At 49.1% G+C, this 13,624-nt stretch overlaps 6 protein-coding genes across 6 annotated transcripts; 4 read left to right on the top strand and 2 right to left on the bottom strand.

Moving 5' to 3' along the window:
* Nucleotides 1-285: 285 nt before the first annotated feature.
* N7484_001203 (uncharacterized protein) lies at nt 286-1,518 on the bottom strand (the record flags this gene model as incomplete). Its single annotated transcript, XM_057111623.1, has 3 exons — nt 286-712; nt 771-1,037; nt 1,112-1,518. Coding segments are annotated over 3 exons (1,101 nt in total), but the record flags the coding sequence as incomplete, so codon positions are not given.
* A 749-nt stretch (nt 1,519-2,267) lies between these two features.
* N7484_001202 (uncharacterized protein) lies at nt 2,268-3,425 on the top strand (the record flags this gene model as incomplete). Its single annotated transcript, XM_057111622.1, has 2 exons — nt 2,268-2,792; nt 2,862-3,425. The coding sequence occupies 2 exons, from the start codon at nt 2,268-2,270 to the stop codon at nt 3,423-3,425; spliced, it is 1,089 nt and encodes a 362-aa protein (XP_056976359.1).
* A 135-nt stretch (nt 3,426-3,560) lies between these two features.
* Nucleotides 3,561-4,124, top strand: N7484_001201 (uncharacterized protein; the record flags this gene model as incomplete). Its single annotated transcript, XM_057111621.1, has 1 exon — nt 3,561-4,124. The coding sequence occupies one exon, from the start codon at nt 3,561-3,563 to the stop codon at nt 4,122-4,124; it is 564 nt and encodes a 187-aa protein (XP_056976358.1).
* Nucleotides 4,125-6,092: 1,968 nt separating this feature from the next.
* On the top strand, nt 6,093-7,703 carry N7484_001200 (sugar porter family MFS transporter; the record flags this gene model as incomplete). Its single annotated transcript, XM_057111620.1, has 1 exon — nt 6,093-7,703. The coding sequence occupies one exon, from the start codon at nt 6,093-6,095 to the stop codon at nt 7,701-7,703; it is 1,611 nt and encodes a 536-aa protein (XP_056976357.1).
* Nucleotides 7,704-9,117: 1,414 nt separating this feature from the next.
* Nucleotides 9,118-10,555, top strand: N7484_001199 (intradiol ring-cleavage dioxygenase; the record flags this gene model as incomplete). The annotated part of the gene is made up of 5 exons (XM_057111619.1): nt 9,118-9,367; nt 9,421-9,576; nt 9,627-9,769; nt 9,833-9,998; nt 10,077-10,555. The coding sequence occupies 5 exons, from the start codon at nt 9,118-9,120 to the stop codon at nt 10,553-10,555; spliced, it is 1,194 nt and encodes a 397-aa protein (XP_056976356.1).
* Nucleotides 10,556-10,795: 240 nt separating this feature from the next.
* N7484_001198 (NAD(P)-dependent alcohol dehydrogenase) lies at nt 10,796-12,249 on the bottom strand (the record flags this gene model as incomplete). The annotated part of the gene is made up of 6 exons (XM_057111618.1): nt 10,796-10,873; nt 10,924-10,995; nt 11,051-11,101; nt 11,167-11,469; nt 11,531-11,955; nt 12,039-12,249. The coding sequence occupies 6 exons, from the start codon at nt 12,247-12,249 to the stop codon at nt 10,796-10,798; spliced, it is 1,140 nt and encodes a 379-aa protein (XP_056976355.1).
* Between the last annotated feature and the right edge of the window lie 1,375 nt (nt 12,250-13,624).

The raw sequence follows: 13,624 nt of genomic DNA, 5'->3' as shown, positions 1-13,624 counted from the left end.
GGATATCATTTTCGTCCGAAGAGGTTCACGTGACTGTCTTGACTGAAGTAAGTTGAGCCTAGTAAAAGCTTCAATTTTTAGAATAATAGATTATCGCTATTAGATATTGCATGAACTTGGATTGGTAGTAAATAAATGGTAGTAAGATCTGGGTATTCATATGCTGCCATTCGGGACAAAGAGAGGAGCACAGTCACCTAGCGATAGACACTCCGAGCCCATGTGTCCAACTTCCCAACGTTAAACGAGAATAAAGACAAGCAGACCCATACAAGATATGGCGGTTCATATGGGCGTTTTCTGAGCATTAGCCATACCAGTATCAGTACTAGTCGCACCATTCTGAGTCGAGGTCGCAGTTTGACCTTGAGAATCCGTAGCCGTAGCAGTGGCAACCACATGATCCGTGGAGACAGCAGTAACAGCATGCAAAATCGTTCCAAATGTCCAAGTGAATGTAGCGCCACTGACGGGTGTGGTTAGAGAACCGGTGTTGTAGAGCGTCCCGGTTCCATTCTTCAGTAAACCACCCGGCTTGTAGAAAGTCGTAGTTCCACCCGCGTCCTCAGCACCAAAGCCTAGATCACCGGCACAATCATACGCATCGAGGTATTCACCACAGGAGGCCCAGCCGTTCGGCTCGAGCAAAGTGTTATTCCATCCGTCGACATCAAGGAGAGCGGGTTTCGTATTCGGACAGGTATCCCAGATCCTGTTTGAAGATGTTAGTATTGGGATAGACAGCGAAGTCGAAGGTATAATATGCGTACGTGGATACAATCGCACTTTCTGCGCAGCAAAGACAAGCCTGGCCATAATCCGTAATGGCATCAACAGAAGACATTTGGTCCAGATTGGTCTCATTATTCGTGCACGTGGTCATTTGCGCCGCAATCAATAATTCCTTCTTATCCACCTTGGCTATATTGCAGGAGCATCCAGAGGCAGCATCGTCAGGCGGGGGCCAGAAAGGGAGCTGGTCCATGTCTGGCTTTACACATAGGTTGAGGACATCTTCGATTGTTTGTTGGTATTCGCTAGAATCGGTTAGCTGAGGTCTATGCATAGCTGAATTGGAGTTGTGATTCGGACCTGATTCCAACAGTTTGACGCAATACAGTCAATCTGGTCAACAGCCTGAACGCACGAACAAGCACTCATACAATCGATCCCTAAATTCGGACATTGTGACTCCATGCACGTCTTGTCCCCATTGCAAGAGTTGTAGCAGTCTGCACCACCCTCAGCGCAGTTCTTGTTGACACAGCTACTCCAGCTAGTCTCCACCTTATCATAACATTTTGAAAGCCCTTTTGAATCAGGACAAATGGATATATCATCAAAGTAACCCACTGCATCTGCAGCTACCAAGCCGGCGGAAAACAGGAAAGAAAGAACTACTCTAGACGTGAGAGATATTGTCGCACAGGGCAAACGGACGAGAAAGGGCTCGCGACGCCGGAAAATGAGCGGTAAAAGACTTCGAGGGCCTATGGCTTGAAGCCCTGCCTGCTCGGGACTAGCCGAAGGGTCCAAGATTACATTGTTAGTGCTTACTCTGTCTGTTGTCCGGTCGAATGGGAGCGCCAGTGCTGCCGTGGCTGGGTCTTGGCGCTTGGCGATCTTACTTCTACGGGGGAAATCCGGTTTGTACCTTCGTCAAATATTGCCCTGATTGGGTTCAAGGGGTATTACCAAGGTGGATAAAATAATCAAAATCTTGGCAGCTGCCTCCAAGATTGCGGTTTTGTTTCTTTGTCGGATGCCGGCCGATAATCGGCGATTGAGATGCGGCTCTGGTGATTATGGGGTTGGTGTGGGACTAAGAACAACCATCAGCTCCAAAATGTGGATGAAAGACCATTTGATCTTCGTTGCAACATGGCTTGGCTTGAAGAATAGACCAAATTGCATCGCCTGAGGATTACAGGATTGTCGGAGCATGAAAGGTATAGAATAAATGCTATTGGGACCTAGACAGCACGACGGCAGCGTTGATAATGCCCACTTCCATTTCGGCGTACTTTTGAGCGTAATGAGCTTCACAGGGTATATGAGCATCGCAGCTGTGCGACGACATCGCGACAATACGATCTTTCAATACGATTTGGCCTAAATGGGTCGTTTACCTTTTCACGTCCTGTCGGAGTTTTCTTTCTCCCACAACCAACTCTGCTTCTTCTGAAATCATCTTCTTCTCCAGTTCAAGCAAAAGAATAGACTTCCCTGAAGGCCATCATGTCTTCTCAGCCAAGACTCGATACCCGATGGGGAAAACTCCCAGCTCGAGTACTCACGATCTGGGACCAACGATGTCTGACGATGAGGTGAAAGAGAAGTATCGAGTTGAACGTCTGAAACGACTGCGACCTGATGGCATCAACCAATTCGAAGATTTTCATCCAGACGAAGGACAGCTGGGCGGCAGTAAGCCCTCTCCAGGAAATGATCCAATCTGGTACATGACCAAATGGCGGGTGCTCATCGTCCGCGCCGGCTTTGGAGGACTCTTGTTTGCTGTCCGTCTGATTCAAAAGGGATTCTGCACTGCAGAAGAGATCAAGATTGTGGATGAAGGCATAGACTTCGGCGGTGCTTGGCACTGGAACAAGTTCCCAGGTTTGAAGTGTGACATTGAGAGCTACATATACCTGCCGCTGCTCGAGGAAACAGGATACATGCCTAGTGGGAAATACGTCGGTGGCATCGAAATCCAGGAGCACGCTGTTCGAATTGCCAAGAAGTGGAACCTTGCTCGACAGACTTCCTTCGGGACCAGTGTTACTGATCTGGTATGGGATGATATGTGTTCTATGTGAAATGTGAAGATGAACACATCCTATGAAACTGCATTGCTGCAGGTAGATTTTGTCTACCTCGCAACTGAATTGTTGCATACACCCAATGTACCGGATCTGGAGGGCATGGATCAATTCAACGGAAAGATGGTTCATAGCGCGCGCTGGGATTACATATTCACCGGTGGATATCGAGCGAAACCAGAGATGATCAAACTGAAGGACAAGCGGGTCGGAATTGTCGGCACTGGAGCAACTGCTGTTCAGCTTATTCCCGAGTTAACAAAATGGGCCAAGGAAGCTGTTGTCTTTCAATACACTGCCGCCTCTGTGTTCCCGCGCGACAACGAAATTACTCATGCAGAAAGTGAGTGCATGGGCTCAGGATGGCAGCGCGAACGCGCCGAGAACTTCAACGCATTCCTCTCCAACGATAACTCTCTTCCAGAAATGAACCTGGTCAACGACGAATGGTCCAAGATGCAGTCATACAGCGCTTTGATTGGTAGTCCGTCTAACCTTGAGCCTGAATATCTGGAGGAAACAATCCAAAAGGACATTGAGCACCAGAAAAGAATTCGTGACCGAGTCTCGCATATCGTCCACGACCCAGAGACGGCCGCATAGCTCACCCCCTGGTATTACTCATGGTGCAAGAGACCATGCTTCATCAATGTGTTTCTCCAGACTTTCAATGAACCCAATGTCACTCTCGTTGACACCAAAGGAAGCGGTATTAGCGGATTCACGAAAAAAGGCATCATGGCAAACGAGATCGAACATGACCTGGACGTTATTGTGTTTTGCACCGGACACCATCTCGGAACTGCGTTCGACTGCTCAAAGATGGTTATTACCGGACGTGACGGTCAGTCTCTCCATGACAAATGGTTCGAGGAAGGCATATCAACTCTTCATGGAGTGATGAGTAGTGAGGTTCCGAATTTGTTCTTTTCCGGGCCGTGGCAAGCATCGACCAGTGCAAACTACCCATACATGCTTGACCAGCTCGCCACCCACGTCGCAAGCATTCTGTCCAAGGTGGACAAGGAGGTCCGGTCACGATCCCCTGGAGCTCCAGGTTTTCCTAGATTCACAGTTGAACCGAAGAGAGTTGACGAGGATGCCGGGGCTCTGGAGGTCATGCTCCGAGCCCGTGGTCTCGCCAGTGGTGAGCTCTGCACCCCGAGCTACATGAACATGGAAGGGTCGATCGCCCAAATGGATCAAGAGCAAGCGGCGAAGGCCGCCCGGGCTTCTATTTGGGGGACGGGGGTGAAGGACTTCGTGAACACTCTCGCAAAATGGCGAGAGGGGACGTTGTGAGCAGTCTCCAGGTGAAATTCCTGGAATTTTTCAAGGAGGAATGAGTGACCAGTGGAAACCTCGGAGAAGGAGAGCCGTTTGAGGCACCGGTGAAAGAAAAGTCATCATTATGTGAGAGAAAGCATATTTAGCATATTCCTTAAACAGAAATAAGAAATTAGGGGTATATTTTACTTTCTTCCCCTACCAAGGTATACCGAAAAACATATGGGCAAGTGCCGACCCATCAAACTCTTAGAATCGTTGCCTTGGCGAATTTCGGTTCCGATGATTTACTCTGGGGCCCCGGCTTTGCAGAGTTTTCCTCTAACGGAAACCTCTCACCGGGATGTCTTGGATCCTCGGTTCATTTGTAAAACATGGGGATAGAGATCCCGATGTCAGAAAATCATCAACCCCGGGATCCCCGGGATTCGGGAACTTGGTACATAGCAAATACTCGATCACCCGATGTCAAATTCCTCGGAAATCTCTCAAGAAACTTGGAGAAGCCTTATATCGCCATGTAAAGGTTTATAGTTGCCAAGTCAATAATATCTCTACCAATCATCGAAGTAACCCTATACAGGCCAACAGCCCAATACGCCAAAAAGGCCAATTCCTGAGCTTGAGGGTCTTAATTACGCCATATCCCTAAGCCTCCTATCGGCTCACGCCGGACGACTATTCATTCCCAAAACTCCCTAGCTCGTATTAGAAGGGGACGTGGGCGTTTCAATTTGCGGGACAGTGTTTAGTCTATAGGCGCCAAGGAGTGCGCTAATAACCTCTCCCAAGACATGGCAAAGAGCGGATGCAACCCAACGCCTATTCTTTCCACACGATAGTAGGGCGATTTGACTTTTTACTGGTCCATCTCCCCGCGTAGACTCTTCTTCACCCTTGGGGGTGGACCAATGCGGGGCGGGGTCTCCAGAAAAAGCCCTATTGAGCAGATTGAAACCTTGTTTCTACGGTTCGTGACAAGCCATAATCAGGGCGAAAGATGGTTCGCTAAATTGTGGCGGGTACTGAATCTAAACCGTGCGCCAGCCGTGTTTTGTTCTGTGCGGTCGGCTACAGGGCCACCTTAAGCGACAGTAAAGTAACAGCTGAAGCTAGAGCTAAAGCTAGTGCCGGATGGGCTGCGATCTGCTACAGGGATTACTAAATAAAAGTCACGGACTTAGCCGTGGGTTCGTCGAGTCACCCGATCAGATCACGAGACTCGGGTGTGGCTAAGCAGATGCGAAATCAAGTTGTTAGTGAAGAATGCGCGGGCCGAGCAGCATTGAGGCCGAGACGCAGGAAAGCAGGTCACGCCGTGGGAAAAAAAGCGCGAAAAAAAAGTATTTCGGGTTGTGGCGCAGTTGAGCCCGGGAGATTGTCCAATCAGCGTGGAGCTGCCACGGGCTTCACGTCCGGTTCAGGGACAGACTCCGGGGGCCCGAGAGACAAGTTCGGCTTGGACCCGAGATTCTGTTTGGCCAAGTTTATTTTTGGTGGCTTTTCATTGGCGCAGGGTCTTTTCCACACCTTTGTGACCTGCGTCCAGGCCTTTCCCCAGGTTCCTGGACCACATGGTTCTACGCTTCTCGGGGAAATCTCTGTCCACGTTAAGCTCAATTCGACCTAGCGGGCTTAATTCTAGCTCGGTCCGTGGTATGGCATCGCTTCGGACGACCATTCTCTTGGGCCGAAACATCGGAACCGTCTAGCTTGGTCTGGGGAATTATTTTTTTCTCTTTTGCTATTTTCGTTTGCGGGGATGATGGTTCTATAGGGCGTTTGTCTCGAGGATATAAACCACCATGTTTCCCCCTCTACTTTGCTTTTCTCCATCATCCTTCGATACAATCATCACAACCAACCTACTCTTCTTTCTATACTATCTCTCTCCTGACTAAGATCACTCGACAACACTTTTTCCAATCCACATCCCCATCTATACCTTCACACATTATCATATCTACATCTGATCTCGATCAAATGCCCGGTGGTGCTGTTTCCCCCATCGGGGGCGTCGATGCCGCTCGCATCGAGGCCCCTGTCACCTTCAAGACTTACTTGATGTGTGCTTTTGCTGCCTTTGGCGGTATCTTTTTCGGATATGACTCTGGATACATTGGTGGTGTGCTCGACATGGACTACTTCATCTCTACCTTTGAGGGCCTGGATCAATCCAAGACTGCCCCCGCCAACTTTGTTATTCCTGCTTCAAGGAAGTCTCTCATCGTCTCCATTCTCTCCGCTGGTACCTTCTTTGGTGCTCTCCTGGCCGGTGATCTGGCTGACTGGTTCGGTCGTCGCATCACCATCATCGCTGGCTGTGTTGTTTTCCTCATTGGTGTCGCTTTGCAGACTGCCTCTAGCAGCATCGGTCTGCTCGTCGCTGGTCGTCTGATTGCTGGTTTCGGTGTCGGCTTTGTGTCTGCAGTTATCATTCTTTACATGTCTGAGATTGCTCCTCGCAAGGTCCGCGGTGCCATTGTCTCCTCATACCAGTTCTGCATTACCATTGGTCTGATGTTGGCTACTTGCGTCGATTATGCTACTGAGAACCGCACCGACTCTGGCTCTTACCGTATCCCCATTGCTATTCAGATGATCTGGGCTCTTATCCTTGGTACCGGTCTTCTGTTTCTGCCCGAGTCTCCTCGTTACTTCATTCGCAAGGGAAACCAGGAGGCTGCTCGTGATGTTCTTGCCCGTGTTCGCGGACAGGCCCCTGACTCCGACTTCATCAACCTCGAGCTCAACGAGATCCAGGCCAACCACCTCTACGAGCTCCAAGCTACCCCCCAGGGTGGATATTTCGCTAGCTGGGCCGCCTGCTTCAGTGGCTCCCTCTGGGAGCCTAACAGCAACCTCCGCCGCACCATCCTTGGTACCTCTTTGCAGATGATGCAGCAGTGGACCGGTGTCAACTTCGTCTTCTACTTTGGAACCACATTTTTCTCCCAGCTTGGCACGATCCAGAACCCCTTCCTCCTGTCCATCATTACCACCATTGTCAATGTCTGCTCCACTCCTCTCTCTTTCTACGCTATTGAGAAGTTCGGTCGTCGTCCTCTCCTCCTCTGGGGTGCTCTTGGTATGATTATCTGCCAATTCATCGTCGCTATCCTTGGTGTCACCGACTACGATAACCAGAAGGCCGTGGCTGCCATGATCGCCTTCATTTGCATCTACATTTTCTTCTTCGCCAGCACCTGGGGTCCCGGTGCCTGGGTCGTGATCGGCGAGATCTTCCCTCTGCCCATCCGTTCCCGCGGTGTTGCCCTCTCCACCGCCTCCAACTGGCTCTGGAACTGCATTATTGCTGTTATCACCCCCTACATGGTCTACAGTGATGAGGGTAACCTTGGTCCCAAGGTCTTCTTCATCTGGGGCTCTCTCTGCACTTGCGCCTTCGTCTACACCTACTTCCTCATTCCCGAGACCAAGGGATTGACCCTGGAGCAGGTCGATAAGATGATGGAGGAGACTACCCCTCGGACTTCCTCCAAGTGGAAGCCTCACTCCACCTTTGCTGGTGAGATGGGCCTTACCCTTGACAAGGCTGCCCTCGCTCCTGTTGTCAGCCACCAAGAGGTCTAAGCCGTGGCAACTTTCACTCGGCGACGCCTCCTGTATCTCCTTTCTTTTTGCTTTTTGGCTGGTCCCACTTTCAGCGGAAATACCAATGTTTCATGTGCTATGCTACGATGTTGATGTTTGACTGTTACTCTGGTTGATGAATCTAGTGACTCAATGTACTTATACGTTTATATTTAATTTTATCATATTCTGAAAATCCCTTGCCATCTCATGGGCTTCATTTCAAATTGGTTATTCGCTAATTCGTGATTAAAATCATGATGCTCATTTAGCATAAATTCTACATGGTTCCAAACGAACGCGAATGCCAAGCTTCCGCAGCCTTGGCAGCACTATACACCTCCGACGTTTTACCGCTACATATGGCATCACACACTGACAACACGTGCCTCAATTTGATTTTGATTGAGAAAAAAAATACCTCGTACCCCTGTAAGCTCCTTGGCACTGCTAACACTAAATGCGCCGTTAACTTTTCCGGTGGAAGGTGATTGCCTGGCAAGGTGCCATCTTGCCAACAGCGGGGGCGCCAAGAAGGGGTACGTATGCTTCCGCATACTACACGGCGAAGTGAAGACGCCATCAGGGACCAGACCCTAAAACAGGGCCTAGTAGCTAACCCTGGTGCACATGCAGCAAGGATGATCAGCATATCAGAAGACCCGAATTAATAACAAGGGACGGCTTCAGTTAACCCCCCTTGACCAATTTGGAAACACACCATATGGTCTATACCAAACCAAGCCACCGATATTACATTCTGGAGTATCTCAGACTTGAAAACCACCAATTGATATCTGAAGACTCGTCATCACTGCAGATCACTATGGCCATCCTCCACATTCCGAGCCCATTTATGCCGACAAACTTGGATCATCACGTCCTTAAAACCCTCCATTGAGGATGTGCGCTGCATGACTCGTCAACTTGCCCTTGGCACACCCCCCTGTGGATCATGATCGGCGGCCTGATTTATCACGGATCATCCGAGGCTAAAATTCGCAATCATCTGCCGGGAGTTGCTTGACTGGCTCAATACCGAAACCTATTATCGGCTTCCTATACACTATTTTGGCTCTTTATCCGGCTTCTAGGTCTCCCCAGACCACCTATTGGGTATCCACTGCGGGTCCGGTATATGAAATAGGGATTCAGTACCCTGGAGATGAGAAATGTTGAGATTCTGATTCGTGCGGTCTGGTAATGGCAACCCCATACCTTTCGTCAGCTCCTCTTAGCCTTGTTTGATGTATCATGCCCTGCTGCGGTCTGGGTACGACTACGTGGACAGGGTACCCCAAGAGAAGACGGGTTTCGTGGTATAAAAGGGCCGGAGACATGTCTATCCCATCATTATCGCAGGAGTCCAATTCCCTTCATTCTTTCCCAATTTCTTGACAATATACGAGACATCATGGTGCAACTCACCTCTGCTCTTACCGTCAGCCTGGTCGGCCTGGCTGGTCTCGTTTCCGCTCACCCCGGCCACGATGTCAGGGCTGAAGCTGCTGAGCGTGCCGCTTTCTTGAAGAGCTCTAGCATCCAGACTCGTAGCCTTTCCCAGTGTGCCGCAAAGCTCAAGGCGCGTGGTCTCGAGAGCAAGAATGTTGCTCGTCGCGAGCACGCTGTTAAGCACATCCGTCGCCGCCGTGGTCTCAATAACGGTACTTCGTTCACATACAGTGAGGTCATATTGCAAAGCTAATTTTTTTTTCAGAGCCTCGCTACCTCAAAGCCCGCGACCTTGACACCGTGGTGAACACCTCGCACAAGTCGAACCTGACCAACGTCGATATGTCGACTGATGCCAGCATCCTGTTCGGATCCGAGGCTACCTGCATTTTGGGACCGGATGTCACTCAGGGTCCTTACTGTAAGTCTTCCTACACATCTGACCAATTGTTCCTGGCTGATAAGTTTTAGACGTCTCTGGCGAGTTGATTCGTGAGAACATTGCTGAGACACAGAGTGGTGTCCCACTGTACATGGACATCCAGGTCCTTGACACGAACACTTGCGAGCCTTTGCCCAACATCTATATGGATCTTTGGCACTGCAACGCTACCGTAAGTCCCAATATATCTTGCCAGTCAGAAAGAAACACTTAATTCTAATTGCGAATGTAACAGGGTGTGTACTCCGGCATCCAGGCTAACGGAAACGGCAATTCAAACGACGCAGCCAATCTCGACGCCACTTTCCTCCGCGGTATCCAGCCAAGCAACAGTGATGGTGTCGTGCAGTTTGAGTCCATTTTCCCGGGTCACTACACCAGCCGTGCTACTCACATTCACGGTAAGACACTAAATCATCACTCACCACCTCACCATGTCCACCTTTAGCAAAAGAGATCTAATATGTTTCATTTTTCAGTGCTTACTCACTCCTCGGATGATACCGTCCTCGCAAACGATACCCTCTCAGGCCTCTACACTGCCCACTCCTCGCATGTCGGCCAGCTCTTCTTCGACCAAGATCTCATCACTGAAGTCGAGGCCACATCCCCCTACTCCACCAACACTCAGGATTTGACCACCAACGCCAATGACAGCATTCTCTCCGAAGAGGCTGATACCATTGATCCGTTCATGGAGTACGTGCTGCTTGGTGATGATGTGTCTGATGGTATTTTTGCTTGGATTACTGTTGGCATTGATTCTACAGAAAGCACTAACATTACCCCTGCTGCTTACTACACTGAGGAGGGTGGTGTTGAGAATGATAGCTCAAGCTCCGGTGGCGGTGGCGGTGGCGGTGGCGGTAGCGGTGGTAGCGGTGGTAGCGGTGGCTCTCCTCCTGGTGGTTCTTCTACTACCACTGCTCGCGGAGGTAGCCGAACCCAGGGCTTTTAGGAGACTATAGTGAGTTAACCAAGCATAATTGGTTACTTTTGTTCAACTAGTAGGACTTTCCAACATGCTAGCACCGTGAGCCATGCTATTGAAAGTCCGAGATTTCCCATATCTATAGTCAGTCTTTACCTATGTTTTGAAATAACATTTTGCGTCATCGGTCTAAAGCTCGCCCGGCTTGGATTTCAAATACTTCCTTAATTAGAGTCCAACCATAAGCTCGTTCATCATATAATCTTTTCAGTGTTTCCACACTAATACTGGCTTGATAACCTCCCCAGTCTCCAAACCATGAACAGCGGTCTCATAGCCCGTAGCCTATTTGTGTCAGCTATGCATAAACTGACAACAATCATGAGTCCACTCACATCAAAGTAGCGAACAAATGACTCAAGAGGAAATTTCCCTTCACGGTACCACTTTACCAGCTGCGGAATGGCCTGGAACCAGATTAACAAGGGGCCTGAGATCTTCAATAAATCATAAAAGACTCACAGTTTGGGGATCACAATCGCCCTCAACACACCCCATAATAGAGCGCCCACTCTAAAAACATGATGAAGATTAGCATTACCTCCATCCAGCATCTCTACACCAAGGTTTAGACTCACGTTCAGGTGCTGCCCGCCTCGGATTTTCAAGTCCCAATTCGTTGGTGGTGCGCCGACAATTACCATTTTACCACGAGCACGCGTAGCTTGAACACTCTGTTCAATTATCGCAGGTACACCGGTAGCATCGATAGCAATTGACACGCCTGTAGAGATCAATTTTCGAACAGCTTCGTCTAGTGTCGTGAAGCCCTCCTCGCTCGTATCAATAGAATGTGTAGCACCAAGTTTCTTGGCAAGATCGATCCGAGACTTCACTCGATCAACTGCGATAATGGTCTTGCATCCCACTATTGCCGCGGTCTGGCTTCTAAATTAGCGACCTTAATCCTGAATACGGTACCAAATAACCGGGGATACTTACTATAACAGACCCCATCCCAACAGCACCAAGACCCGTAACCAGGACAGAATCCCCCGGAACAGCCATGGTAATATTCTGAATAACACCCATGCCCGTCTGAAAGCCACAACCTAGTGGTGCAAACAGCTTCAACTCATCAAGATCTTTGATGAGGTCTTTAGCATTCACAATACTAGACTTGTTGACAATGCTATGTTTTGCGAAGCTGGATTGTCCGAAAAACTGGGACCAAACCTTTTTGTCAGAATCCATGGACATTGATTCTTGGTGTCCGACGTAATTCCGATAACCGAATGTATCGCAGTATGCGGGGTGTGATTCTTGGCATTGAATACATGTAGAGCAGGAGCTGAATGATAGAAGAACGGGATCTCCCACGCTGACAGACTGGACATTTTTGCCAACTGCTCGAGCGATACCGGCACCTATAATACGTGTTACTGAGATATCTGCTCGAGCTTGTTGATAGCTGCAGGGTAAGCTTCGAATTTAAGGGTGTCGAAGATACCTTCATGGCCGACAACTTTCGGATATTGAACACCAACCGCACCGGTGGGAACGGACGAGAGGAGGATATCTGTGTGACAAATTCCCGAGGCGTGCATCTCTACAAGAACTTCATCGTCGCCTGGGGGCCTGAGAGCGACTGTGTCGAGGGTCCATTCGCGTTTCATGAACTCTTTAGGCTCGTGAGACACGATTGCTGTTGTGGACGTCATCGTTGTAGTGGAGTTTGGGATGTTGAGAAAGAAGCAAAGTGATAGACCGAAATGTTGTGATCTGTGCTTCTGCTCGTCTGTTTTGCTTGTTTACCCTCGGAACCCCGCTCACCAACTTCACGATCTCCGATTATTGCATGTGGGCCAATCTTGCCGCGGGTTGGAGCATTTTTGTCTGTGCTGACCATCAAGATGTTGCTCTATTAATAGATCAAGTACCTTCGAGTAACAAATCTCTATTTAACAAGGCACCTCCCGGGACGGCCCATTCAAAAAAGATCTATGCTACGGGACATGCTGGGAGATTTCATGCCAAGATAAGAATATGCGGAGCGATCGACCCCACTTATCTGCACACGAGTCACGATCCTTCCGAGGTGCTCGGTAAGGCCAACTGTTCTCTGTTATTGGTGGGGTCTATGCAGTGTACAAATGAATAATTCGAATGATTTGAAATGGCCGAAAGTAAGCTACATTATCAATGACAGCAAATGATCCCAGGAGCTTGTCGAGGTCAAGAGCCGCGCTGGGGAAGTGGGTACGTGAAAGGTTCACAGATCTCAAACCTTAGGTGAAGTGGTAATAGCAGAATCACTAAAAGTCTTCTTAGAGTCATGGTCCTTACTAGCGCAGTGGCTACCTGGGCAGGCCAATCCAGTCAACTTGATACCTATCTAGGATGCACGTAGATCCACCAAACGATCCACGATGCATATACCTCTGGGATATGGTCTATTAGATTCTTCAGAGAAATCTGCCGCCAACGGCTAATCTACGTGTTATTTATCAATAACTTACACGTTAGGCTCTCCAAGCGATCACGTAATGTGCAATCCTAAAGTGGGGTTAATCGTTATAACGATATTAGTATTGCGATGCTCGGTTTGCCGAGTTTCTTGAGCTGGTGCGATGAAACACCCCGATCGTGAGTCTATCAGGCGTAGAAAGACACGTGATGGTGAAAGAATGATAAGAAAAGCCATGATGGATGTTTTTGTTAATGTGGAAAGGAAAAGAAGCAGCAAGGTTTTCTATCGTAAAGGGCGGCGAGAAGTCACTCAATGAAGCAACACGGCAGAGCCGAGCTAGATGACGCATCTTGACCTAGGGCAAACCACGAGGAAGTAAACAGACCGAAACGAAATTTGAGGGGGTGGTTCAGAAGAGAAAGAAGCGAGCAGATTAATCGGCTTTGTGTTGCCGAAGCGTGGAAAAAAGCAGGGATGATTAATGATTAGTTGGGGCAAATCTCAAGCTATTTAATTCTGTCAAGACACGGTCACACAGCTCAATTATTCTCGACAAAGCGGGAGTCTGGGCAGAACGGTGCCTACCATGGCTCATGTTGGAGTTCGAGGGGGTTAGGATATACAAG

This window comes from Penicillium longicatenatum, assembly GCF_028827895.1.
Source record: "Penicillium longicatenatum strain IBT 33135 chromosome Unknown contig_1_segment0_segment0, whole genome shotgun sequence".
NCBI classification, from domain to species: Eukaryota; Fungi; Ascomycota; class Eurotiomycetes; order Eurotiales; family Aspergillaceae; genus Penicillium; species Penicillium longicatenatum.
Note: the sequence above shows the minus strand (reverse complement) of the source record. Positions and strands in the feature narration are given on the sequence as shown.